The following is a 27,793-nucleotide window of genomic DNA, read 5'->3' as shown; positions in this document are numbered from 1 at the left end:
CACACCTGTAATCCCAGCTACTCAGGTAGAGACACAAGAATCGCTTGAACCCAGGGGGTGGAGGCTGCAGGGAGCCTAGATCCAGCCACTCATTGCACTCTAGCCTGGGCGACAGTGAGACTCTGTCTCAAAAAAAAAAGTGCCAGGTGCATGCCCTCCTTTTTATTATTACACAATTAATGATGTTTGAATAAGTACATCAGTTGCTGAAAACAGTACATAAGTGGCTCAGTAAGCAATTTTATTTTTTTGGGGATGGAGTCTCATTTCTTCGCCCAGGCTGGAGTGCAGTGGTGTGATCCTGACTCACTGCAACCTCTGCCTCCCAGGTTCAAACAATTCTCCTGCCTCTGCCTTCTAGGTTCAAGCAATTCTCTGACCTCAGTAAGCATTTCTAGAGATGTACTGTATTAAAAAATCTTGGTTTGGCTAGGTGTGGTGGCTAATGCCTGTAATCCCAGCACTTTGGGATGCCGAGGCAGCTGGATCACCTGAGGTCAGGAGTTCAAGACCAGCCTGGCCAAAATAGTGAAAGCCAACTCTACTAAAAATACAAAAGAAAAATTAACCGGGCATGGTGGCAGGCACCTATAATCCCAGCTACTCAGAAGACTCAGGGAGAATTACTTGAACCTGGAAGAACACTCCAGCCTGGGCGACAAGAATGAGACTTCCTCTTAAAAAATAAATAAATAAATAAATAAATAAATATCGGGCTGGACACAGTGGTTCACGCCTGTAATCCCAACACTTTGGGAGGCTGAGGCAGGCAGATCATGAGGTCAAGAGATCAGATCAAGACTATCCTGGCCAACATGGTGAAACCCCATCTCTACTAAAAATACAGAAATTAGCCGGGCACGGTAGCTCATGCCTGTAGTCCCAGCACTTTGGGAGGCTGAGGTAGGTGGATCACCTGAGGTCAGGAGTTCAACATGAAGAAACTCCCAACATGAAGAAACCTCATCTCTACTAAAAATACAAAAATTAGCTGGGCATGGTGGCACATGCCTGTAATCCTGGCTACTTGGGAGGCTGAGGCAGGAGAATCGCTTGAACCTGGGAGGCGGAGGTTGCCGTGAGCCGAAATTGCATCATTGCATCCCAGCTTGGGCAAGAGCAAAAATCCATCTCAAAACCAAACCAAACCAAACCTTGGTTTGGCATTAGGTTAAAACATCCACCCCACCTCTATTGTACTATGCAGCATATTTTATTTTGCAATAGAGTTTTGCTCGTTGCCCAGGCTGGAGTGCAATGGTGTCATCTCAGCTCAATGCAAGCTCCACCTCCCAGGTTCAAGTGATTCTTCTGTCTCAGCCTCCCCATTAGCTGGGATTACAGGCATGCACCACTACACTGGGCTAATTTTTTGTATTTTCAGTATAGATAGGGTTTCACTATATTGGCCAGGCTGGTCTCCAACTCCTGACCTTGTGATCCACTCGCCTCGGCCTCAAAGTGCTGGGATTATAGGTGTGAGCCACTGTGCCCAGCCACTATGCAGCATTTAAAAATAATCCAGTGACTTCCAAATCAGAAATACCCAAACAAGACTCAACCTTTTTCTTCCTTCTTGACAGATTTGAAGCCTTTGTAACAGCCACATTGACAGCTGGATGGCACCTCAGGGAATCCTGACATCACTTAGGTTGCAGCCTTGACACCAGGTTTATAGTTTATTCGGCTTTTCCCAGCACTGCCTGGCACATAGCATGTGCTCCCATAAAAAGCAGGGAGTGTGTAGAAAACGAGCGGCCTATTTTATAAAACTCTTAAATTTATTAAAAGTGTTAAAAGATTTCGCTCTCCCCTCCAAAATATTTTACAATTAAAAAAAAATCAAAAACTATGTTCTGTTTTCTCAGCCACTGTACAAATTACTGTTTCCATCTCAGGACTAGTCTCTGCCCCTCGAACACTCTGCCCTTCCCTCGATCCCTCCTCTTTCAATATTACTCTAAGTTTGTCTATAAAACCCTCCACCCTCTCTCCCCACCCCATGCCCTGCTCTGCCCAGCGTGACTACTCTTTGCGATTCCAGGCCCTTGGCTGCAGGTGAAGCCGAATGGATGGGTGGGATGTACACAGGCAGTGCCCGAGGGGCGAGAGTATGCTTTGTGCTTCTGGGAGAACCACCTTTTTCTTGGTCACTTTTTTTTGTCCTATGAACACCTGTTATGAGCCAAATATTTGGCTCAGAGTTGCCCACAGCCATGCAGCTCTGCTTTTTCTGCACATTCCTCTGGGCGTGAGTCCACGACAGATGGGTCTTATGACTGTACCATTTGTTTGCTTGTGGATTGTTAGGGACAGGAAAGGGGCACATGACTAGGATGGGGCTTGATGGAGTCCCAACTGCTCAGAGAGTAGGCACCAAACCCGAGGGGAGGAAGTTTTGGTTTTCTAGTAGGCAAAGCAGGGCCAGCCAGGACTATGGAAGGTGGGGAAAAGGGGAGAAACATCCAACCATATAGCTGTGGAGTGAGCCATGTTTCTTCTGAAAAGCCCCGTCCATTCCCCCCACTTCATTCTGTAGGTCCCAAGAGAATTCCAAAGAGGAGGAAGAAAAAGAGGAAAATGATTCTGTTCTGCTGATGGGAAAAGGCAGGAGATGACACAGTGCTCAGGGCTGGGGAGAGGCCTGCTGTGATCTGCAGCTGTCACTGCTTCCCGGTTCTGTGAGGGAGTTCGTGCAGGCCAGAAGCCAGGCCCTCAGAGGCTTCATCAGCTCTGTTCCTTGTCCTTGACTAATAAGACTGTATGTTGGCCCCCGCTGGACACAGATAAGACCACACGGTTCTCCAGCTGTTTGCCTGTCATCTCCACAGGGCTCCAGGCATCTTCATCCTGCCCTGTGCCCAGCTGGTAGTTGGTGCCCATGCCCCAGGCGAAAACACGACCTGCAAGGGAGAAAAACGGGTCCAGCTGTCTTCAGGATCCCCAGCCCACCTTTCCGCAGCAGGAGGAACCTGGGAAATTGGGGTGGATTGTGGCCTTGGCCAATAGTACCCTGGCAAGGTCCCAGCCTCTGGGAGTTCAGGAAGTTGGGAGAACCCAAGGAGATGATGGATAAAAAAGAACTCTATAAACCAGACACCACAGTCCGTATACATTGCCAAAAGCTTCTCCCTCTTCCTAGGCTTGGCATTCAAGGTCCTACCCCACCCTGTGTTCCCAGGACCAGCCACCTTTGAAACTGCCCTGATGTTCCTCTGCCTGGAACGGCATTCTTTGCTTTTCACAAAACATGGAAACTTCAAGGTACACTGCAAGCTCCACTTCCTCAGAATGTCTTTCCAGATAATCTCAGGTCAAGCACCTTTGCCAGCTCCAGACTTCTACAGGATCTCCATGGCTGTCCCCTTACCCACTCAGGTTTTGCTGGTCACTTGTTCACACCCTCCTCTGCTATACTTGCTACAACTCTAACTACTAAGCCCTTTTTCCCCTGATTTAGATTCTAAATACAAGTCCCTGGGAAGCGGGCACATACAAGATGGTATACGAAGGGATTACCCTGATGGAGAGAACAGCTGGGTTAGGAGTCTGGAGATGTGGGTTCTAGTCCCATTGCCTTCGTGGGCCTCAGTGATATCTCATGCTTTGCTATTTCTCTCCTCTGCATAAGTCACCTTTACTAAAATAATTTGTTTACTCATTTCATATTCATCAATGCCAGAGCTTCTGAGAAGCAGGAACAAAGTGCCATCACAAACACTGCTCTCTGCATCTTGGCTCCACCTGAGAGTGAACATACAGCCTACTGGGGAATTGGGTAAGAATCATGACTCCCAGGTCCCAACTAGATAGAGTATAGTCAGCCCCACTCACCATCCTTGGTCACAGCATACCCCACAGAGGCCCCACAAGCCACTGAGGAGACGGCAGGCAGCCTGGAGATGAGGGTGGGTATGCTCTTCTCCTCTGCACCCTCCCCAAGGCCCAGCCGCCCATATTCAGCCCGGCCCAGGCTGTATGCTTTTCCTGTGGGAGGAGGAAGAGAGATGAACAATAGCAGAGGATGTGCTACAGGAAAAACAGGTGGTAGGTTAGGTGAGTCCCCACGTCCATGGGAGTGTGGCCCTGCTCCCAGGATCAGATCTTCCCATTTCTGGAGGAGGCCTAGGAGAATCTCTACATAGGCCACTATTGAACTTATACTTGGAAGAGCACCAGGACTCTAGGAGGATGAGAGTGACTCTCATGGACCCACATGTGGCATACCCATGGAAAAGACCCAGGCTCCAAGGACCATGGTCTCAGGAATCTGGCTAGGCCTAGGCCAGGGTACATTCACTCCGCCCCCAAACTAGAGAAGGACCTAAAGGCCCTACCTTCTGAATCCATGCAGACTGTATGGTGCTGGCCACCAGAGAAACCCACCCAGGACTTGGTGGAATTCTTGAAGGATGTTAGGTTCTGGGGTATGAAGCAAGATTCTGTGCCCGGAGTTCCTGCGGGGGAAAGTCAGAGGCATCAGGGGTGAAGGTGTTTTGAGAGCTATCCTTATTTTATTATTTTTTTTTTTGAGAAGGAGTTTCACTTGTTACCCAGGCTGGAGTGCAATGGCACGATCTTGGCTCACCGCAACCTCCGCCTCCTGGGTTTATGCAATTCTCCCGCCTCAGCCTCCCGAGTAGCTGGGACTACAGGCGCGCACCATCATGCCCAGCTAATTTTTGTACTTTTAGTAGAGACAGGGTTTCACCTTGTTGACCAGGATGGTCTCGATCTCTTGACCTCGTGATCCACCCGCCTCGGCCTCCCAAAGTGCTGGGATTATAGGTGAGCCACCGCGCCCGGCCGTGAAGAGCTGCCCTTCTCAATCCCTCCCAGTGAGGCCGTCTCCCATCAGGATATGGACATTCTCACTTTACAGATGACAAAACTGTGGCTTGGCTTGGAGGGGTTAGATGACCCCACAAAGGATGCACAATGAACGAGTGGTAGAGCCAGGGCAGGAACGTAGGCCACTGGGTCATGCCTGATACTGGGCTTACCAAGCTGATGGTAGTTGGAGAGGCCAAAGCCGTACACGTGGCCCTCGCGAGAGATGGCAAAGGTGAAATAGGCGCCACAGAAGGTATCCTGGAATTTCACGTGGCCCCGGCTTCCCCTGGATTTCAGCATCACACACTTGGGGACGAGGAGTCGTTCTTGTAGGCAGAGAGAAAGCCACAGTCAGTGACAGACAGACATACGTGGCTTCTCTTATCTCTACCCCAAGTTTAATTCTCCTCCATTATAAAAGCCCTTGGGAGGCTAGGTAGAGACTCTTATCCCTATTTTATAGAAAAGGAAACTGAGATCAAGAGAATACAAGTGCCTTGCTTGGAATCCCACAGTTATTAGAGGTATTATTTACATGGAACTTACCATGTGCCTGATTATTCTCATTAACTCATTTAATTTCACAGCAAACTAATGAAGTAGGTATACAGGTAGGTAGGCTTAGAAATGAAGAAACTATGTTCAGGGCCCCATAGCCATTAGGTGGCAAAACTACCAGAGCAGTCTGTCTCCAAAGTCTGAGGTTCTTAACATTGCAAGTCACTCTGATGCAAGCCTGATCATAGAGAATCCTTCCTGCCTTTGGCCTTCACTGTGGGAGTGGCTTGCCAGTTTGCCTGGCTGGAGGTACCAAGGCCACTTACCAAGGCCTTGCCGGCCACCACGGTTGGCAAATAACTCAGGCACACGGCCTAGCTGGCCCTGTTCCCCGCAGCCCAAGGTGTAGAGGTCACCATCAGCTGTCAGCATCACCAAGTGGTCGTTTCCTGAGGATGAGAAGTTAAGGGATGCAGGCCACATCTGTAAGGCTGAAGGCTGGGCCAGCCCCAGTACCAAGGTTTTCCAAATCCTGCCCCAAGCAAGTACCCCCAGACCCACCTGAGGCGACCTTCACCACAGGGACATCCAGCTGGACCTGTACGGGCACCATGCTCTTCTTCATGGGCTCCAACAGTCCGATCACACCGTTATTGTCCTGGAAGGGAGGGACAGGGCACTTATCAGCCAGTCCTGCCTGCCCCATACCAGTGAAATCCAGAAAAGGGCAGTGGTAGCAGATGGGGATGGAGAAGTGGGCAGGAGCCAGGCCACACAGTCAAATACTTATGACTAAAATCATTTATGGTCTGTGACTTGCATTAAAATAATCAAGGAGTCAGAGAGTGAATGCGAATAGAGATAAACAAGTCTGGCTACAAGTTGATAATTACTGAAACTGTGTGGCAAGTATATGGGAGTTCAATATATTATTCTGGCCCAGGCATGTAATTACAGGCATGTAGTTCATGCCAGTAATCCCAGCGTTTTGGTAGGCCCAGGTGGGCAGATCGCTTGAGCTCAAGACCAGCTTGGGCAACATGATGAAACCCTGTCCGTACAAAAGAAATACAAAAATTAACTGGGCGTGGTGGCACGAGCCTATAGTCCCAGGTACTTTCGAGGCTGAGGTAGAAAAAATCACCTGAGCCCAGGAAGTTGAGGCTGCAATGAGCTATGATGATGCCATTGCACTCCAGCCTGGGTGACAGAGCAAGACCTCATCTCTAATTAAAAAAGAAAAGAAAAAAATATAATTCTGATTACTTTCATCTGTTTGAAATTCTCCATAAAAAATTCAAAATATTCTAGTGGAGAGATTTGCTAAAAAAAAAAAAAAAAAATTAAAAAGACGTGATAGAAAAACACCCATTTGGTCAAGTGCAGTGGTTCATGCCTGTAATCCCAGCACTTTGGGAGGCTGAGGAGGGTAGATCGCTTGAGGTCAGGAGTTCAAGACAAGGCTGGCCAACATGGTGAAACTCCATCTCTACCAAAATACAAAAATTAGCCAGGTGTGGTGGTGTGTGCCTTTAGTCCCAGCTACTTGGGAGGCCGAGGCAGAGGAATCACTTGAAGCTGGAAGGTGGAGGTTGCAGTGAGATTGCACCACTGCCCTTCCAGCGTGGGAGATGGAGCGAGACTCCATCTCAAAAAAAGAAAGAAAGAAAGAAAGAAAGAAAGAAAGAAAGAAAGAAAACACTCATCAGATTCCTTTATTTCTGACATTTCAAAAAAATTAAATATCAAAGTACTAAAACAATTAAAAAAAAAAGACTCATGTTGGTCAGGCTGGTCTTGAACTCTCGACCTTGGGTGATCCGCCCACCTTGGCCTCCAAAGTGCTTGGATTACAGGCGTGAGCCACCACACCTGGCCCTGAAACAATTTTAATACAGCCAGGCACGCTGGCTCACACCTGTAATCCCAGCACTTTAGGAGGCCAAGGTGGGAGGATCACCTCAGATTGGGAGTTCAAGACCAGCCTGACCAACGTGGAGAAATCCTGTCTCTACTAAAAATACAAAAGTAGCAGAGTGTGGTGGTGCATGCCTGTAATCCCAGCTACTTGGGAGGCTGAGGCAGGAGAATCACTTGAACCTGGGAGGTGGAGGTTGTGGTGAGCTGAGATCGTGCCATTGCACTCCAGCCTGGGTAACAAGACCGAAACTTCATCTTAAAAAAACAAAAAAAAACCAGGCCAGGCGCAGTGGCTCAGCCTGTAATCCCAGCACTTTGGGAGGCTGAGGAGGATGGATCATGAGGTCAAGAGATTGAGACCATCCTGGCCAACATGATGAAACCCCGTCTCTACTAAAAATACAAAAATTAGCTGGGCATGGTGGCATGAGCCTGTAATCCCAGCTACTCAGGAGGCTGAGACAGGAGAATTGCTTGAACCTGGGAGGCGGAGGATGCAGTGAGCTGAGATCGCACCACTGCACTACAGTCTGGTGCCTGGAGACAGAGCAAGATTCTGTCTCAAAAAACAAAAACAAACAAACAAACAGAATCTGTTTTTTAAACTACATTCCTCTTTGCCTTGGAAACTCTGAGATGTGACAATCCCTGCCTCCACACCTCCTTGCCCCATCCAAGCCTCTGGGAAGTATGGAAGAGGCAGTGCTGGCAAGGTGACGGGGAGACAGAAGGCAGGGAGATGGGTGAAGACAGTAGGCTTCCTGGATCAGCCTCAACCCAAGGGTATCCTTGACCTACTCTCTTCCCAGGACATACACTTGATGACATCAGATTCAAGGAAGCAGCCAGTGGTGTGGACAGGCCCACATGAAGAAGCTATCATCCTGGGTGTGGACCTCAGCTCTATCTGTCGGCTTTCATCTCTCCACCAGTAAGTACCATGGGAGTATGGAAATGGATTATCTTTGGGACCCCACAAATTAATTCTGCCTTTCAGGCCCCATGCAGATTTCCAGACCCAGCCTTACCCGGAAGGAGCCCCAGAGGAAGACACGGCCATCCTCGGTGAGGGCTGCTGTGTGACTGTCTCCTGCTGACACCTGTACCACCTTCTCTTGCAGCTCCACTTTCCCAGGGACCATCTCCGAGCCCTCCACTGATGTGTCCCTTCCCAGGGCACCCTCATCATTGCAGCCGAAGGAGTAGACCTGTGCCCAGGATGCCCTCATTAATACAAAGTCTGGCCTCCCAGTCTATTCTCATGTAGGCCACTCCCCGCTTGACTAGCCAGCTCCATTTCCACAGTGAATATGTGTGGTTCAAAAGCCCTGCCCCAAGCCACCCAACCCCAGGCCTTGTCCAATGTTGTGCCGGCTCCCAACACCTACCTGGCCACTTTTGCTTAGACACACGGTATGCATGCCCCCAGCCTCGGCCTGCACAACATCCTCTGGAATGGATACCAGGGCCGGTTTCTTCCTCTCCATCACATTCTCACCCAGCCCCAGCTGGCCCACATCGCCCTGGCCCAGTGTCAGCACCAAGCCGGGTTCTGTGCTGTGGGACCTGTGTGAGACTGAAGGGTGAAGAAGATAGCCCCTGAGTGCATAAGATGACGACAGCGAGGAGAGGTCATAGGCTCTGGGATCACACAAACCTGGGCGGACGCCCCTGCTCTGCCACAGACCATTAGTGTGAACTTTCTGAGCCTATGTTTTGTCATCTGTGAAATGGGGACAACAAAAGTACCTCTGTCACAGGGTTTTTGTGAAGATTAAAAACTCAGCATATTATTCATACAAAAGGAGAGAAATGGAAACAAGGAGACATTGGATACTGTGAAATGAATCTTGGTGAAGAGAGAGAGAGGGGCCAGATGTGGTGGCTCACATCTGTAATCCCAGCACTTTGGAAGGCCGAGGCAGGCAGATTCCTTGAGGCCAGGAGTGTGTTCAAGATCAGCCTGGCCAACATGGTGAAAACCTGTCTCTACTAAAAATACAAAATTAGCCAGGTATAGTGGTGCACACCCATAGTCCCAGTTACTCAGTCTGAGGCAGAAGAATCGCTTGGACCGAGGAGATGGAGGTTGCAGTGAGCTGAGATCATGCCACTGCACTCCAGCCTGGGAGACAGAGTGAGATGCCATCTCAAAAAAAGAAAAAAAAAAAAAAAAAGAGAGCGGGAAAGAAAACTGTGAGGACACCAGACAGCATTCCTCTGGAGCCATGGTGTTAAAAATCAGGACTCAGATAATAATGTCTACCCTTTGCTGACTGCTTATTCTAATTCTGAATTGTTTTGTAGTTCTCCAAAATCAAGGTCCATATTTAGGATCCTATTTTGTAGAAAAAGGAACAGAGCCTTTGAGAAGTTCAGTAACTGTCCCAAAATCAAAAAGCTAATTATTACGGGCCAGCATAGTGGCTCACGCCTGTAATCCCAGCACTCTGAGAGGCCAAGGTGGGCAGATCACAAGGTCAAGAGTTCGAGACCAGCCTGGCCAACACAGTGAAACCCCATCACTACTAAAAATACAAAAATTAGCTGGACATGGTGACGTATGCCTGTAATCCCAGCTACTCCAAAGGCTGAGGCAGGAGAATCCGGGAGGTGGAGGTTGCAGTGAGCGGAGATCGCGCCACTGCCCTCCAGCCTGGGCGACAGAGCGAGACTCCTTCTCAAAAGAAAAGCTAATTACTATAATAGGAGGGTCTGCACTGAAAGCAACGGAGACTACGTGGGTCAGAGCAGTTCCCCATCTCCATCCTAGCTCTCCTCCGAGCCCAGGGCATCCACCAGTGAGTAAGTTCAGTTCCTGGGCAAATCCACTGCGGAAACGGAGCCCTCCCTCTGCCAACCAGCAGAGAGGCAGGAGGGGCAGGAGGAAGAGTGGACAGTGGCATTTGAGGGAGGTACACGCCAACCAGTGGGGGACCCGGGACTCTCTGTGGGCCAATGGCGGCCGCCTGCAGCCCTGGGCAGCCAATGGCACCCAGCCCCTCCCCCGGGGGTGTGGCCACAGCTGCCTGGCCCTCGGCGGCACCACAGAGGGCTAGCTGGGCGCAGAGCCACCTGGTCGGGTTTTGTGGTCAGGAGGGCTCGGCCCGCAGGCACCTTGGCAGGAGTGGGCTCCGGGAATGCAGCGGGAGGCTGCAAAAGACAGACACTGTCTGAGCGTGATTCCACACTCCCCCTCCCAGATTGGTGGTAGCTTTTCTCTCCTCCCTGTCCCCCTCCGGGGTCCCAGGACAGAGGAAACCACAGCCACCTCCCTCAAATGCTGCCAGGCCATTATCTCATCTCATCCTCACACAGCCCAGAGAGGCTGGCACTGCTCTGGACACCTCCATTTTATGAAGTGGATAATTCAAACTGCAAGGTTAAGTGACTTGCCCATGGTTACACAGCTAGAAAGTTGGCAGAGCCAGGACTTGAACCCCATGTCGAAGAGCCAGTGGTCCTAATCATCATAATGCATCACTGCCTGGGGTGAAGCCCTACAGTCTAGTTTTTTCGCCAGTACTGCCTGAGTACCTTGAGAGGAGTTTCTGCCCACTTTGTGATTCCCAGAGGGTGGGATTGAATTTGCTATAAGAAACCTTCCAGCTGGGTGGGGTCTCTGCACATCCATACCCTTCAGCTTCAAGGGTCAGGAAGGAAGGAGCCCAGTCCCGGGTTCTTATGGTTTCAAGGGGCCATCTGTACCCACAAAGGCCAAGGCCAACTTACCCTTCACCTTCTTGTTTTTGGGGACAGCATCTTCTGGGGGTGACCTTCTTTTAGCTATGCGCTTGGGTGGCATCTTCCTGTTTTGACAAAGTCAGTCAAATACTATACATCAGAAATAGCAAACATTTTCCTGTGCCAATTAGATAATATTTATCAAAAACCCTAGAAATAGGTAAAAGGAATTGCCCAACAATTCCACTTCTCAAAACGTATCCCAAGAACAGAATAATGGATGCACCCAGAGACTGTTACACAAATATTCTCTACGATATTCTTCATAACATTGTAAAAACAAAAACAGGACAATCCAGGTGTTCAATAATAGCGAACTAGTTAAATATGTGGTATATTCATGATAGAACAGTATGAAGCCATCAAAAGTGATGTTTTCAGAGATTAATCTATTGAATTCTAAGATGTTCCCCATTGCCAAGTGAAACAAGCAGATTGAAAGACAGCCAGCTGGTTCTCAGGTAAAGAGAAGAAGAAGAAAAAAAAAAAGAAAAACAGCCAGCTGGGCACGGTGGCTCACGCCTGTAATCTCAGCACTTTGATAGGCCGACACTGGCGGACCACCTGAGGTCAGGAGTTCAAAACCAGTCTGGCCAACATGGTGAAACCACATCTCTATTAAAAATACAAAAATTAGCTGGCACAGTGGTGGGTACCTGTAATTCCAGCTACTCGAGATGCTGAGGCAAGAGAGTTGCTTGAACCCAGGAGATGGAAGTTGCAGCGGGAGGTTGCAGTGAGCTGAGATGGCGCCATTGTGCACCAGCCTGGGCAACAAAGCAAGACTCTGTCTCAAAAAAAAAAAAAAGGTCTGGCGTGGTAGCTCGCGCCTGTAATCCCAGCACTTTGGGAGGCCAAGGTGGGTGGATCACTTGACACCAGGTTCAAGACCAGTCTGGCCAACATGGTGAAACCCCGTCTCCACTAAAAATAATATATATATATATATAAATATAAATTAGCTGGGCATGGTGGTGTGCGCCTGTAATACCAGCTACTTGGGAGGCTGAGTCAGGAGAATTGCTTGAATCTGAGAGGCGGAGGTTGTAGTGAGCCAAGATCACGCCATTGTATTCTGCACTCCAGCCTGGGTGACAGAGTGAAACTCCGTCTCAAAAAAAAAAACAGAAAAAAAACAGCCTATCATCCGATTTTTTGGGAAAAAAAAATGCATACGTAGATAAAAATATGTGAGAAAGATGAGTGGAAGAAGATATATCCCATATTAACAATGGTAACCTCTGGAAAATGGTATTATAGATAATCATGACTTGTTTCTTTGTACCTTCCTATATTTTCTTGTGCCTCAGCCTTTCGAGTAGCTGGGATTACAGCCGTGCACCACCATGCCCTGCTAATTTTTGTCTTTTTAGTAGAGACTGGGTTTCACCATATTGGCCAGGCTGGTCTCAAACTCCTGATCTCAAGTGATACACCCACCTTGGCCTCCTGAAGTGATAGGATTACAGGTGTGAGCCACTGCATCCGGCCAATTACATGTATTTAAAAAACTTTTAAGTCTGTTGTAAAAAATTAAAACATTGGGCTGGGCATGGTGGCTCACACCTGTAATCCCAGCACTTTGGGAGGCTGAGGCGGGTGGATTACCTGAGGTTGGAATTGGAGATCAGTCTGACCAACATTGAGAAACCCCATCTCTACTAAAAATCCAAAATTAGCCAGGCATGGTGGTACATGCCTGTAATCCAAGCTACTCAGGAGGCAGGAGAATCGCTTGAAGCTGGGAGGCAGAGGTTGCAGTGAGCCAAGATCGCGCCACTGCATTCCAACCTGGGCAACAAGCAAAACTCTGTCTCAAAAAAAAAAAAATTAAAACACTGAAGAACAATATTAAGTGAACTACCCATCCTAACTCCATTCAACCTCACGAAAGCACCAGTAACTTTGGTAATATGTTACGGTTATAATCAGAGGGAGAGAAAAACTATTCACTTTCTTATTTAACTGATTTTTAGAGATAATGTGCCCCCACACCTGTAATCCTAGCACTTTGGGAGGTTGAGGCAAGAGGATCACTTGAGCCCAGGAATTCAAGACCAGCCTGGGCAACATGGCAAAACTCATCTCTATCCAAAATATTAAAAAATTAGCTGGGCATGGTGGTACACACCTATAGTCCCAGCTACTCAGGAGGCTGAGGTGGGAGGATGACTTGAGCCTGGAAGGTTGAGGCTGCAGTGACCTGAGGTTGTGCCACTGCACTTCAGCCTGGGTGACAGAGTGAGACCCTGTCTCAAAAAAATAAAACACGTGCACTGAAAATGGCAGCTGCTGTGGGAAGGTTGCTCTGAGTGTCAGCTGTCTGACATATGACTGCCAGTCCTTGGGGCATTTCTGCCATTGCAGCCCTCAGGACTGCTGCTTCTGGAAGAACGAGCTTGACAAATATATTGTGGTCTGGTTCCGGTCAAGCAAAATTCTCTAGCACCAGTTCCTCATACCATGCACCTGATATCACCCACCATGCACCCTATTTTAGGGGTACAGCCATTGTTAATGGAGAGTTCAAAGACCTAAGCCTTGATGACTTTAAGGAGAAATATTTGGTGCTTTTCTTCTATCCTTTGGATTTATTTTTTTTTTGAGACAGAGTGTCGCTTTGTTGCCCAGGCTGGAGTCCAGTGGCACGATCTCGGCTCACTCATCGCTAAGGAATTTCATGATGTGAACTGTGAAGTTGTTGCACCCTCAGTGGATTCCCACTTTAGCCAGCGTGCCTGGATAAATACACCAAGAAAGAATGGCGGGCCGGGAGCGGTGGCTCACACCTATAATCCCAGCACTTTGGAAGGCTGAGGTGGGCAGATCATGAAGTCAAGAGATTGAGACCATCCTGGCCAACATGGTGAAACCCCGTCTCTACTAAAAATACAAAAATAGCTGGGCGTGGTGGTGTGCGCCTGTAGTCCCAGCTACTCGGGAATCTGAGTTTGCAGTGAGCAGAGTATCCAGCCACTGCACTCCAGGCTGGCAACAGAGCGAGATTCCATCTCAAAAAAAAAAAAAAAGAAAGAAAGAATGGCGGTTTGGGCCACATGAACATCGCACTCTTACCAGAGTTAACTACGCAAATTTCCCGACACTATGGTGTGCTGTTAGAAGGTCCTGGCCTTGCACTAAGAGGTGTCTTCAGAATTGACCCCAGTGGAGTCATCAAGGACTTGAATGTCAATAACCTCCCACTGGGCTGAAATCCTCCTCTTGGTGAAGGCCTTCCAGTATGTAAAAACCCATGTAGAGGTCTGCCCAGTGAACTGGACACACCGGATTCTCCTACAATCAAACCAAACTCAGCTGCTTCCAAAGAGTACTTTCAGAAGGTAAATCAGTAGATCACCCACGTGTATCTTTACCTTCTCACCGTAGAGAAGAACCACATTTGAAACCTGCTTTTATCATTTTAAAGATGACTATCTGTAAATAGTCATGGTGGTTCATGCCTGTAATCCCAGCACTTTGGGAGGCTTAGGTGGGCAGATCACCTGAGGTCGTGAGTTCATGACCAGCCTGGCCAACATGGAGAAACCCTGCCTCTATAAAAATTCAAAAGTTGCCGGGTGTGGTGGCACATGCCTGTAATCCTAGCTACTCGGGAGGCCGAGGCAGGAGAATTGCTCGAACCCAGGAGGCAGAGGTTGCAGTGAGCCGAGATCGCGCTACTGCATTCCAGCCTGGCACCTGGCAACAAAGCCAGGCTCTGTCTCAAAAAAAAAAAAAAAAAAGGCCGGGCACGGTGGCTCACGCCTGTAATCCCAGCACTTTGGGAGGCCGAGGCGGGTGGATCACAAGGTCAAGAGATCGAGACCATCCCGGTCAACATGGTGAAACTCCGTCTCTACTAAAAATACAAAAAATTAGCTGGGCATGGTGCTGCGTGCCTGTAATCCCAGCTACTCAGGAGGCTGAGGCAGGAGAATTGCCTGAACCCAGGAGGCGGAGGTTGCGGTGAGCCAAGATCGTGCCATTGCACTCCAGCCTGGGTAACAAGAGCGAAACTCCGTCTCCAAAAAAAAAAAGAATCCTTATTGGTAACATCTTGGTGGCTAGGTAGCTACTTTCTACAGAACATAATTCACCTCTATAGAAGGCGGTTCTTAGATCATGTCTTGAATGGAAACACTCTTCTGTCTTGGCCTTACTTGAATCTTGCCTACAACAAAGTAGAGCATCAAGCATTGAAAGCTTCTGATCATGGGTCCTGAAATTTTCATCTTGAATGTCTTTGTATTAAACTGAATTTTCTTTTAAGCTAATAAAGATCACAGTTTTCAGTTATCAGCAGTCTAATTTAACTCCTTCAATGAATGTTTATGTGACTGAAGCAAATGTGAATCATATTGTTTAAAAAAGTGGCAGAGTGGCCAGGCGTGGTGGCTCACGCCTGTAATCCCAGCATTTTGGGAGGCTGAGGTGGGTGGATCACGAGGTCAAGAGATCAAGACCATCCTGGCCAACATGGTGAAACCCCGTCTACTGAAAAATACAAAAATTAGCTGGGCGTGGTGGTGTGCACCTGTAGTCTTAGCTACTAGGGAGGCTGAGGCAGGAGAACTGCTTGAACCCAGGAGGCGGAGATTGCAGTGAGCCAAGGTTGCGCCACTGCACTCCAGCCTGGGGCCTGGCGACAGAGCAAGACTCTGGCTCAAAAAAAAAAAAAAAAAAAAGTGGCAGAGTGACTGACTTAACTGATCACGTATGATCCCTCATCCCTGAAATTTATAGTTTACGTAGTCATTTTACTTATTTTATTTATTAGCTAACTTTGCCTACATATATTTCTAGATATTAATTAGTGTAATTGATTATCAAGGATATTTATTGAATCCAGGGATTGCATTTTGAAATTATTATAATTATTTTCTTTGCTGAAGTGTTCAGTGTAAAAAACATGTAATACAAATAAACATTTTAAAATAAAAATTAAAAAAAGCTATTTTCATTAAATAAAACCAATCCAGACCATTTATACCCTGCCCTGCCCACCCTCACTGCTTTTTTTGAGTCAAGGTCTCATTCTGTTCCCCAGGCTGGAGTGCACTGATATAATCATAGGCTCACTGCAGCCTCAACCTCCTGGGGTCAAGCATTCTTCCTGCCTCAGCCTCCCAAGCGGCTGGAACTATAGGAGTACACCATTATACCAAGCTATTTATCCCCGCTGACGCATAACAATAACATGTCACTGAAGTTACTGGTACTTATCTCAAGGTTGAAGGGAGTTTTGAGAGGAGATTTCACTTAATGTTGTTCATCAATGTTTTATTTTTTTTTTTTTTTTATTTTTTTTTTTTTGAGACGGAGTTTCACTCTCGTTACCCAGGCTGGAGTGCAATGGCACGATCTCGGCTCACCGCAACCTCCGCCTCCTGGGTTCAGGCGATTCTCCTACCTCAGCTTCCTGAGTAGCTGGGATTACAGGCATGCGCCACCATGCCCAGCTAATTTTTTTGTATTAGTAGAGACGGGGTTTCACAATGTTGACCAGGATGGTCTCGATCTCTTGACCTCGTGATCCACCCGCCTCGGCCTCCCAAAGTGCTGGGATTACAGGCTTGAGCCACCGCGCCCGGCCCAATGTTTTATTTTTTAAAACAGACAAAAATTTTAAAATAAGGCCAGGTACAGTGGCTTATGCTTGTAATCCCAGCACTTTGGGAGGCTGAGGTGGGCGGATCACCTGAGGTTAGGAGTTCAAGACCAGCCTGGCTAACATGGGAAACCCCATCTCTACTAAAGATACAAAAATTAGCCAGGCGTGGTGGCGGGCGCCTGTAATCTCAGCTACTCAGGAGACTGAGGCAGGAGAATCGCTGGAACGCGGGAGGCGGAGGTTGCAGTGAGCTGAAATTGCACCACTGCACTCTAGCCTGGGTGACAACAGCAAGACTCTGTCTCAAAACAAAAAACAAAAAAACAAAAAACAGAAGTGCCACATCTGGGAGGAGCCTGGCTTTTCTAAACTGTTTAAGAAGAGATCAAAGCTATATGTGCAGTCACACTTACAAACACCATGTATGACATAAATGAGGAAAGGAAGCCACCTGTGGGTGATAAGGAAGGGCAGCAGTAGGAAGACCCAGGGCAGCTGAAAGCCGCAGCTCCTCCACACTCCCGTCTTTTAACTGCTGCTGCTGCTTCCCAAAACTTCCATGTCATCTCCAGGCTGCTGGGAACACAGACATTCACCCCAGCTCTCTAATTCCAATCCAGTCCAAATTGTGTCCAATGTCTTTTTTTACTCTACATATGCAGCTCTGGAAATACATTTTTATTGAGCCCTATTTTTTTTTTCTTTTTTTGAGACAGAGTCTCACTCTGTCGCCCAGGCTCAAGCGCAGTGGCACAATCATGGCTCATTGCAGGCTTGACCGCTTGAGCTCAGGTGATCCTTCCACCTCAGCCTCCAGGGTAGCTGGGACTACAGGTCTGTGCCACCATGCCCAGCTAATTTTTGTATATTTTGTAGAGGCAGGGTTTTGCCATGTTGCCCAGGCTGGTCTAGAACTCCTGGGCTCAAGGGATCTACCCACCTCAGCCTCCCAAAGTGCTAGGATTACAACAAGTGTGAGCCACCATGCCCGGCCGGAGCCATAGTCTTTAAGGTCATGAAAAACAATCAGATCGTCTAAGACTCTACACCTAATGTTACAAAGGGAAGGAGAACTCCAAGAGACCTTCTCAGTGTCAGCTGTGGAACTAACCAGCACCCCTCTTCCTTCTAGTGGGTCCTGAGAGCCCAGCCTCTCTAGCTCTCCCTCTGGGGTGCAAGAATACAAGGCCAGGCACTTTTCTGCTGATTATTCTGGGGAAGAAGCACAAAATACTAAAGATGGGAAAGTAACCAAGGGCCTAGAATCCTGACAAGCCTGAACAGGCTGAGCTTCTGCAGGATGTCACTGGGCCAGTTCTGACTGATGAGGTGGCAGTTCTGAACTTCACCCAACTTTTATTCTCCCGGGGCTGGGACTCCTCCCTGTCTTTTGAGACCCCTTGTCCCACACTAAAAATGCACATTCTTTGGGATTAGAGGGAACTGGATTCAACTTCCAGAGCTTGTGACTGGCCAGTGGCCTTAACCTCTCTGAACTGTATCCTCATCTATGAAAGGGGATGCAATGACTACTTCTCAGGGCTGTCATCAAGACTGAATGAAATGGTTGTAAATCCACAAATATTTACAGTGCTGGCTCGGCGCAGTGGCTCATGCCTGTAATCCCAGCACTTTGGAAAGCCCAGATGGGTAGATAACCTGAGGTCAGGAGTTCGAGATCAGCCTGACCAACGTGGTAAAACCCTGTCTCTACTAAACACAAAAAATTAGCCAGGGGTGGTGGCAGGTGCCTGTAATCCCAGCTACTTGGGAGGCTGAGGCAGGAGAATCGCTTGACCCCGGAAGGCAGAGGCTGCAGTGAGCTGAGATTGTGTCATTGCACCCCAGCCAGGGCAACAAGAGTGAGAACTCTGTCTCAAAAAAAAAGAAAATTTATAGTGCTTACTACCACTGCTTTGCTTTGGGCCAGGAGGTGTAGCAAGGGAAAAGGAGACTAACAGACTAACCCTTTTTTACTCTTATAATTTGTTTATCCTTTTTATTTATTTTTGAGACAGGGTCCAGCTCAGACTGGAGGGCAGCGGCACGGTCATGGCTCACTGCAGCCTCAACCAACTGGGCTTAAGCCATCCTGCGTAGCTGAGACTACAGGCGTGTACCACCACGCCTGGCTAATTTTTGTATATTTTGTAGAAACAGGGTCTTGCCACGTTGCCCAGGCTAGTCCTCAACTCCTGGGCTCAAGCAATTCTCTAGCCTTGGACTCCCAAAGTCCTGGGATTATAGGTGTAAGTCACCATGCCCGGCCTTTTATTTTATTCTTTTAAGAGAGGGGGTCTCGCTCTGCCACCTAGGCTGGAGTTCAGTGGTGCAATTAGCTCACTGCAGCCTCTAACTCATGGGTTCAAGTGATCCTTCCACTTCAGCTTCCCAAGAGACTGGGATCATGAGTACGCGCCACAGCACTTGGCTTGATTTGTTCATCCTAAAAAAAATCCAGGGGATTCTTGGCAGGCTTGTCCAGGATCCCTCTATGAGCCTGGCCAAACACAGACTCCCCGGCTTGGTACTTCCATGCAGTGAGATAGAGAACATTGTCGAACAAACAGGAGAGGAGAGACCTAGAGCTCCATGTTGCTAGGTGTTTGCATTAAATCTGAAGTTCTTGGGAGCCATCCCAGAAAGGATGTTAGGCAGGCAAAGTTAGATGGGGTAGGGGGTGGGATATAAGAGGTACCCTTGTTTTAGATAGACAGTTGTATCCCAAGGCAAATACCCCATCAGTTCATCAGAATAATCTGTAGCAGTCTGCTGTGCCTGGAAGGGAGCTGTATTAGCATGAAAAAGTACTCAGAACAAGAAGTCAGGAGGAAAAAACAGGAAACAATTATGTCAGCACAGTTGGTGCTGATGCTGGGCTGCCATGAGCACAGCCTGGAATGGAGTCAGACACATAAGGGCTATATGAGGTGTTGGTGTCACGGGGCATTAACCAAAAAATCTGTTATCGTGGATGGAACCAACCCAGTCAACATCTCCTTAGTTATCTGTGTTTGGCTAATATTCTGGAGTGTTTCACTATAAGCTAGACACAATGATTCCCCTCTACAGAGAATACTGAGGCCTGGCCGGGCGCGGTGGCTCATGCCTGATCCCAGCACTTTGGGAGGCCAAGGCGGGCGGGCAGATCACAAGGTCAGTAGTTTGAGAACAGCCTGGCCAACATGGTAACTCTGTCTCTACTAAAAAATACAAAAATTAAGGCCGGGCGTGGTGGCTCAAGCCTGTAATCCCAGCACTTTGGGAGGCCGAGGCGGGTGGATCATGAGGTCAAGAGATCGAGACCATCCTGGTCAATATGGTGAAACCCCGTCTCTACTAAAAATACAAAAAATTAGCTGGGCATAGTGGCGCGTGCCTGTAATCCCAGCTACTCCAGAGGCTGAGGCAGGAGAACTGCCTGAACCCAGGAGGCGGAGGTTGCAGTGAGCCGAGATCGTGCCATTGCACTCCAGCCTGGGTAACAAGAGTGAAACTCCTTCTCAAAAAAAAAAAAAAAAAAAAAAAAAAAAAAAAAAATTAGCTGGGCGTGGTGGTGGGCGCCTGTAGTCCCAGCTACTCAGGACACTGAGGCAGGAGAATCCCTTGAACCCAGGAGGTGGAGGTTGTAGTGAGCTGAGGTCGTGCCACTGCACTCCAGCCTGGGCAACAGAGCGAGACTTCGCCTCAAAACAAAACACTTAGGCTCAGAATGGTGAAGTATCGCACTGAAGATTAGAAGAGGAGGCCAAGATCTGAACCAAGTCAGTCAGACTCCAGAGCTGGTGCCCTTCAGTGTTAGAAGAAATTTCTTCTGCCTCCTTCTTCTCCATGCTCCCTAATCTCTCAGCTTGCTGGGAACTGTCTCTCCTCCTCCTTCCCCTAGGAAAGACAGCAACTTATCGCTGGTTTTCCTGTCCCCACTCTCATCTCATTCTCCAAGTCATTCATGATAAATAAATGTGTGTACATATATATATATTGTGAGACAGGGTCTCACTCTATTGCCTAGACTGGAGGCAATAGAGTGGCCCAATCTCCACTCACTGCAACCTCCACCTCCTAGGCTCAAGCGATCCTCCTTTCAGCCTCCAGAGTAGCTGGGACTACAGGCATGCAGCACCATGCTTGGCTAATTTGTGTAATTACTATTATTATTTTTGTAGAGACAACGTCTCACTATGTTGCTGAGGCTGGTCTCAAACTCCTGGGCTCAAGTGATCCTCCTACCTCGACCTCCCAAAGGGCTGGGATTATAGGTGTGAGGCGCTGCTCTGGGCCTCATTCATCTTTCCAAACCTCAGACCTGAAACAAGCTGCTTGCCTGTTTGGACTCCTTAGTGGTTCCATTTGCCTGGAAGATAAAGCCCACATTTCTTAGCCTGGTATTAGAGGCCTCCAGCATCGGGGACTGACAGAACCTCTGTTTTCATCTCCTGTCTATCACATCCTCCCTTCTTTTCCCACACAATCTCCTTGTCAGACCCACCAAGCCAGACTGCTAACTGTCCTCTCCATACCATTTGCATCTCTTTACCTGGAATGCCTTCCCATCCCTTATCCCACTGGAAGAACATCTACTGGTGTCTCAAATTCACCTCCTCTGATCCCTCCTCCATCCAGAACTAGGCATTTTCTCTGAGAAACTGGGACAGACTTTGGGATCACAATCACTTTAATTTAAACATGCCTGTCCACCATACTAATCAACTTCCTAAAATATAAGCCCCTGGGGGCACCAGCCAATGCACTGTATCTTCGTATGCAAAACACTTTTACTTCTCACAGGAAGCTGAAAAAGGTAGCACTGTCACTACTATTTCACAGGTAAGGAACTGAGGCTCAGAGAGGTAATTTTATTGGCCTATGTTCACACAGCAAGTCAAGGGGAGCCTAGAAAAACAATCCAGGTTCTATCTCACTGATTCTAAGGCCTTCCCAGGATCCCCTGTGTGTCTGGCCAAGTCCAAGAAGCAGAGAGCAGAAGCCAGCTGAGAGGGAGAGGAGACAGAGGCAGCTGGCACCTGAGGGAAGGTGGGCCAGGTGGTGACAGATCCACTGACCGATGTGGGGAAGGACAGTGGCAACAACTCCCTGCTGTGGTGGAGACAGCATCTGAGTGCTCACTGAGTCCTAGACACTTCCTCTCCAATATGTTAGACCTGAGGCCCTGGACTGGGTTGCTGTGAGTGATCAATAGCCAGCGAGGGTAGGGGATGGAGGGCCGCCTTCTAAAAGATGGAGCCCTGTTCCCTGTACCTGCCTGCACAGATGCTACTGCACAAATGGGTCTTTTGTTGTTGTTGTTGTTGTTGTTTTTTTGAGACAGAATCTTGCTCTGTCTCCCAAGCTGGAGTGCAGTGGTACGATCTAGGCTCACCGCACTCTCTGACTCCTGGGTTCAAGCAATTCTCCTGCCGCAGCCTCCCAAGTAGCTAGGATTACAGGTGGCCAATTTTTCTATTTTTAGTAGACATGGGGTTTCACCATGTTGGCCACGCTGGTCTTGAACTCCTGATCTCATGATCTACCTGCCTCGGCCTCCCAAAGTGCTGGGATTACAGTTGTGAGCCACCGCACCTGGTACAAATGGGTCTTTTGTATAGATTTCTCTCACTGCTCTGGGGGTGTTTTCTCTCTCTCTCTTTTTTTTTTTTTGAGATAGTGCTTCGCTCTGTTGCCCAGGCTCGTGTTCAGTAGCACAATCTCAGCTCACTGCAACCTCTGCCTCAGAGGTTCAAAAGATTCTCCTGCCTCAGCCTCCCTAGTGCTGGAACTACAGGTACGTGCCACCATTCCAGGCTGTTTTTGTTTTGTTTTTGCTTTTTGGAAATGGAGTCTCGCTCTGTTCCCAGGCTGGAATGTAGTGGGGTGATCTCGGCTCACTGCAATCTCTGCCTCCCGGGTTCAAGTGATTCTCCTGTCTCAGCCTCCCGAGTAGCTGGGACTACAGGTGGCACACCACCACACCCGGCTAATCTTTGTATTTTTAGTAGAGACAAGGTTTCACCACGTTGGCCAGAATGGTCTCTTGACCTCGTGATCTGCCCACCTCAGACTCCCAAATTGCTGGGATTACAGGTGTAAGCCACCGAACCTGGCCTCTCTGGCTGTGTTTTCTTTCTTCTTCTTTTTTTTTTTTTTGAGACGGAGTTTTGCTCTTGTTACCCAGGCTGGAGTGCAATGGCGTGATCTCGGCTCACCGCAACCTCCGCCTCCTGGGTTCAGGCAATTCTCCTGCCTCAGCCTCCTGAGTAGCTGGGATTACAGGCACGCACCACCATGCCCAGCTAATTTTTTGTATTTTTAGTAGAGACGGGGTTTCACCATGTTGACCAGGATGGTCTCGATCTCTTGACCTCGTGATCCACCCACCTCGGCCTTCCAAAGTGCTGGGATCACAGGCGTGAGCCACTGTGCCCGGCTGGCTGTTTTCTTAACCAGGCAGTGAGTGTCTGGGCTGGGAATAAGGAGTTGGCTTTTGCTGTCATGCTTCCCCACCCAGCCCCACCCAACACAGCTTCCATCTTCAAGGAGTGTATGCTCTGGGAAAAGAGTGATACAGTCACCGATAAGTTGGCTATAGAATCAGCTTCCACCACAGGTACTTCAGAATGCCCACAGCTGCCCTTGAGGTGAGCGGACTCATCCTAGTTTTACAGCTAAGGGGAAGACGAGGCTCAGGGAAGATAAGACCCCGGGGGGTTACCTGGAATGAAATCCCAGTCTCATGATCACACTCCACCAGGGCCAGAGCCGCCCTCCTCCACCTCACTTTCCTTATTTGTTGAAGAAAGCAGGTAGGCACGCCAGTCTAGACAGTCTACCCGGAGCCTTGTGCTCCTGCCCTGACCTCCAGTGACCTCACCACAGCCTCATTTCTATAAAAGAAGACAGAGCCCTCCCAGCACTGCAGCTGTGCCCTCTGTCCCCCATACCAGGGGGTAGAACTTGCCTGCCAGACTCAGGCTGAAAAATCTCTTTGTGTGAAAGGTCTCCAGGAGAGAAGGAGGAGGGGGCTGATGTGTCAACAACATACATTTGCTGAGGTGCTGTTATGCCAGGCACAGAGCTGGCATATTTCACACTAGGAGTTTCTCACCAGGGATCCTTGTTGTATACAAGCTGTGCCTGGGCCTATGTGTTTATTTTTCCTGGGGGAAGGGAGCCACAACTTCCACTAGTTGTTGGAATCACTACTTTATGAAAGTTACCACTTGGGAGGCTGAGGCAGTAGAATTGCTTGAACCCAGGAGGCGGAGGCTGTAGTGACCGAGAGCACAACGCTGCACTCCAGCCTGGGCAATAGAGGGAGATTCTGTATCAGAAAAAAACAATTATAAAATATTAGGCATCCTCACCACATGCGCCCCCCCCCCATCACTTTACAGATAAGGAAACCAGTGCTCAGGGGGTCTGGGTGGATTGCCCAGGGGCACCTGATGAGAAAGTTGTAAAGGTGAACAGTGCTTTGGGAATGTCTTTGAAACAGGAGCTTCCTCAATGAGCACCCTGGAGGAGAAGAGGTTCTGCTGGAACAAGCTGGTGTAGATGCAAGTGAGAGCTTTGAAGATGGAGGATACTCCTCTGATGTCAGAGAAATGCTAAAGCAGTACTATATTGGTGATATCCATCCGAATGACCTTAAACCTGAAAATGGTGGCAAGGACCCTTCAAAAAATGATACATGCAAAAGTTGCTGGGCATATTGGATTTTACCCATCGTAGGTGCTGTTCTCTTAGGTTTCCTGTACCGCTACTACACATCGGAAAGTAAATCCTCCTGAGGAGGCCTTGCTGAAGCCTGGAAAGCACATCCACATTGGAGTGAAAACTAGAGACTTGTTTGGGGGCTGCAGAAGTGCCCTCTCCTTAAATCCTGCCAGTTGCATTCTTCCCCCTTGGAGCCAAGACGGTTGGCCAGACATCCACTGCAGATCTGGGCCCAGTGTCCTCCATTTCTCAGAGCCTTACTCCCAGAGTACCTGTTCACTGTTCTGTGTCAAACATTTGCCAGTCTTTCTTCTCTTCACTGGTTTCCATGAGTACCCTTATATTTCAGAACTTTCTGTTCATAATTACAGTTCATATGTTACAGTGACATTGCTCTTTGGTAAAAATGCCTGCTTTCCAATACTTTGATTGCACATTAGACATTCTTAACAGGGCGGCACTCTAGTGTTGAAGCCTTTCTTTTTCCATTTTTCTTTTAAGTAAATTTTTTTTAAAAAATTCTGATTTAGGGCTAGGTGCGGGCATGCCTGTAATCCTAGCACTTTGGGAGGCCAAGGTGGGAAGATTGCTTGAGGCCAGGAGTTTGAGACCAGCCTATGCAACATAGCGAGACCCTCATCTGTATTTTTTTTTAAATCTGATTTAATTCTGTTATTTATCATAAGGAGTTTAATTCCTGAAGTAAAGGTATGTACTTAATAAACTTAAAACTGCCAAAAAAAAAAAAAAAAAAAAAAAATTCATCTGTCCAGGTTTCACTCTGATGCCCTTTTTTGGGGGAACCTTCCTGCCTCCTCCACCCCCGCAGTGTTCCTTAGCCTTGCACACAAGACCCTTTATGACCTAGCTCCTGCTGTATCATCTTGCTACTCTCCTCCTCCGGTCACCTCAAGACCTGTGGTATCCCTGACCACAATACCTATACCTTCATGCCTATGCATGTGTTGTGCCTCTGCCCGAATCACCCTAATCCCACTATCCTCAAGCTGCCTGAAAAACCTATTCCTTCAAAACCCCGTTCAAGAGTCACTTCACCTGGAAAGCCCTGAGCCTCCCTGACAGGGTGGGCTTTCCCCTGAGGGTTACCGTAACATCCCACACACTCAACTTCTGCTAGGGCACACAAGTCACACGTGGTCGCCCTGAGCCTCCCTGACAGGGTGGGCTTTCCCCTGAGGGTTACCGTAACATCCCACACACTCAACTTCTGCTAGGGCACACAAGTCACACGTGGTCGGAGGAGTTCAGTCAATACCTGATGAATGAATGACTCCCCAGTAGCGTCCGTCGCCCGGGCTCAAGGGCATAGTTCGCTGATCACACTGGATCTTAACTTTGGACCCACATGAGGTCTCTCCAAGGAGCCTCAGAGCTCGGTAAGGAGGGCGACACGAGCCCGCCCTTGTCACTACTGTCCCCCAGCCCCGCAAGAGCAGCACAGAATAATTTGAGGCCAAGAAATACTTTGCTGACAGACTGAGCTGCTGCAGAGTTCGAGACACACGGCTCCCAAGGGTCCACAGCGGTGCCCGCCGACGCTGGGGCTTCTCTCGCCGCAGCACCACCCACCCTCGAGCTCCTAAGGCCCACCCTCTCCCGGGCAGGGCGCCCTCCCCGCTCTGCAAACCGCCTTCTCCAAGCGCACGCCAGACAAAACCACCCTCCTTGCGGAAGAGACGCAGCCCCCGTCCGGACGGCCGCGCGCACCCGGCCCACCGCGCTCGCGCCGTTTGAATCTCCCGCCTGCGCGGGCGCAGCGGCGCGGGCGTGAGAAGCGCGGCGGCGGAGGAAAAGCGCGGCGGCGGAGGAACAGTGCGGTCCTGGCTCCGCGATGCGGGGCCCAGCGGCCGCCGGAGCGCCCCGCGGGGCCGAGGAATCGTGAGCCCGCACCGCGCCTTCCAGCCGCCGAGCTTCACGTGGGGCCGGCGCCCCGCGACACAGGCTAGAGCGGGTAGCGACCTAGGCCCGCGTGAACCAGCCCGTGTTTCGCCTGTGGCCGCCCCACGCGCCGCCCTCCGCCCGGACCCTCCGCAGGTCCCGAGCGAGACCTACCTCGTTGCACGTCGGCCCCAAGGAACTCCGACGCTCCCCGCCCGGCCCGAACTGCCCCAGAGCATGCGCTCTGCAGGCCTCTGGCCCCGACCCGGGCGAGAAAGGAAAACAAAGAGCCCGGCGGCCCCTGGCGGCCATCCCGCGATCTGCATGTGGCGCCCTCCCGGGCTCGGGGAGCTCTTGGGCAGGCTGGCTCCCCTGGCCCGGGTTCCAGTGGGTGTGTATTTTGGGACAAGTGGGGTAACAACCAAAAAAACTCCTTGAATTCGTGTTTGTTTAGGAAAATCTGGTGCGGTAGGGTCTGTACGGAGAAAAAAGATACTCATCTTCCCTACACTCAAGAGGGTGTCCATGGAAAAGGATGAGAAATCTATCAACAACCACACAGCGCTGTGACAGGGATACCCACAGGGGCATGTGACTCAGCCTGGGGCTTAAAAACGGCTTTCCAAGTTAAGTCTAGGAGGGCTTGTGTGTCTAAGGGGTCCAGCCTCTATCCTGAGGTCGTGGGGAAATACGGGGATTTGGGCACGGGAATGGCATGACCAGATATTTTTCCCCGTGAGTTCACATCAGATGGGTATGTGCCCATGTCTTAACAAGGTTTGAGGGAGGCACATCTCACATGTGTATGAACACCCAGTCATTTTTTTTTTTTTTTTTTTTTTTGAGACGGAGTCTCCCTGTGTCGCCCAGGCTGGAGTGCAGTGGCAGCGATTTTGGCTCACTGCAACCTCCACCTCCCAGGTCCAAGCGATTCTCCTGCCTCAGTCTCCCGAGTAGCTGGGACTACAGGTGCGCTCCACCATGCCCCGCCAATTTTTGTATTTTTAGTAGAGACAGGGTTTCGCCTTGTTGGCCAGGCTGAATTTCTTCTATTCAGAGCCCGCCACAAAGCACTCCCCATGTCGTCAGGGTATCTTACCTCTCCAAGTGTGTCTGCCTCCATCATGGACTCCTTTTTTGGATGATGTACAGTGAAATTTCTCCAACTTTTAACCCTGGAATCTTTAATCTCTCTCTGCTGTCTTCCTCCAATATTTTCCGCATTCATGTAGCTTCATGTAATAATAATGTGATTACTATTACTATTCCCTATTTTGTAAGACCCTTTATTTTATTTATTTATTTTTTTTGAGACAGGCTTGCTCTGTGGCCCAGGCTGGAGTGCAATGGCACGCTCTTGGCTCACCGCAACCTCCACCTCCTGGGTTCAAGCAATTCTCATGCCTCAGCCTCCCAAGTAGCTGGGATTACAGGTGAGCGTCACCACGCCCAGCTAATTTTTGTATTTTTAAGTAGAGAAAGGGTTTCACCATGTTTGTCAGGCTGGTCTCGAACCCCTGACCTCCTGATCCACCTGCCTCAGCCTCCCAAAGTGCTGGGATTACAGGCATGAGC

At 49.2% G+C, this 27,793-nt stretch overlaps 1 protein-coding gene, 1 non-coding gene and 1 pseudogene across 4 annotated transcripts; 1 reads left to right on the top strand and 2 right to left on the bottom strand.

The window, feature by feature from the left end:
- Nucleotides 1-1,211: 1,211 nt before the first annotated feature.
- RCC1 (regulator of chromosome condensation 1) lies at nt 1,212-27,505 on the bottom strand. 3 transcript variants are annotated; one of them, XM_064363565.1, is made up of 10 exons: nt 27,318-27,505; nt 10,984-11,060; nt 8,640-8,827; nt 8,280-8,459; nt 5,893-5,989; nt 5,658-5,780; nt 5,004-5,159; nt 4,338-4,457; nt 3,835-3,987; nt 1,212-2,903 (listed from the first exon to the last, which is right to left on the bottom strand). In XM_064363565.1, exons 2-10 carry the CDS (start codon nt 11,054-11,056, stop codon nt 2,728-2,730), a joined length of 1,266 nt encoding a protein of 421 aa, XP_064219635.1. In that variant the 5' UTR covers nt 11,057-11,060; nt 27,318-27,505; the 3' UTR covers nt 1,212-2,727. The 3 variants fall into 3 exon arrangements, with proteins under 3 accessions (XP_064219635.1, XP_021523959.1, XP_064219636.1); XM_021668284.2 differs by lacking the exon at nt 27,318-27,505 and adding an exon at nt 26,393-26,448; XM_064363566.1 differs by lacking the exons at nt 8,280-8,459; nt 27,318-27,505 and adding an exon at nt 26,393-26,448.
- On the top strand, nt 13,278-14,387 carry LOC110567783 (thioredoxin-dependent peroxide reductase, mitochondrial-like; annotated as a pseudogene).
- On the bottom strand, nt 26,963-27,070 carry LOC135269579 (small nucleolar RNA U13). Its single transcript, XR_010337834.1, has one exon. It is a non-coding gene; the product is annotated as a small nucleolar RNA U13 (small nucleolar RNA).
- Nucleotides 27,506-27,793: the final 288 nt, after the last annotated feature.

Source organism: Aotus nancymaae, unplaced genomic scaffold, assembly GCF_030222135.1.
Source record: "Aotus nancymaae isolate 86718 unplaced genomic scaffold, 86718_ANA_hifiasm-v0.15.2.pri h1tg000053l, whole genome shotgun sequence".
In the NCBI taxonomy this organism is placed as follows: Eukaryota; Metazoa; Chordata; class Mammalia; order Primates; family Aotidae; genus Aotus; species Aotus nancymaae.
This window is presented reverse-complemented; position numbering and strand designations above follow the sequence as displayed.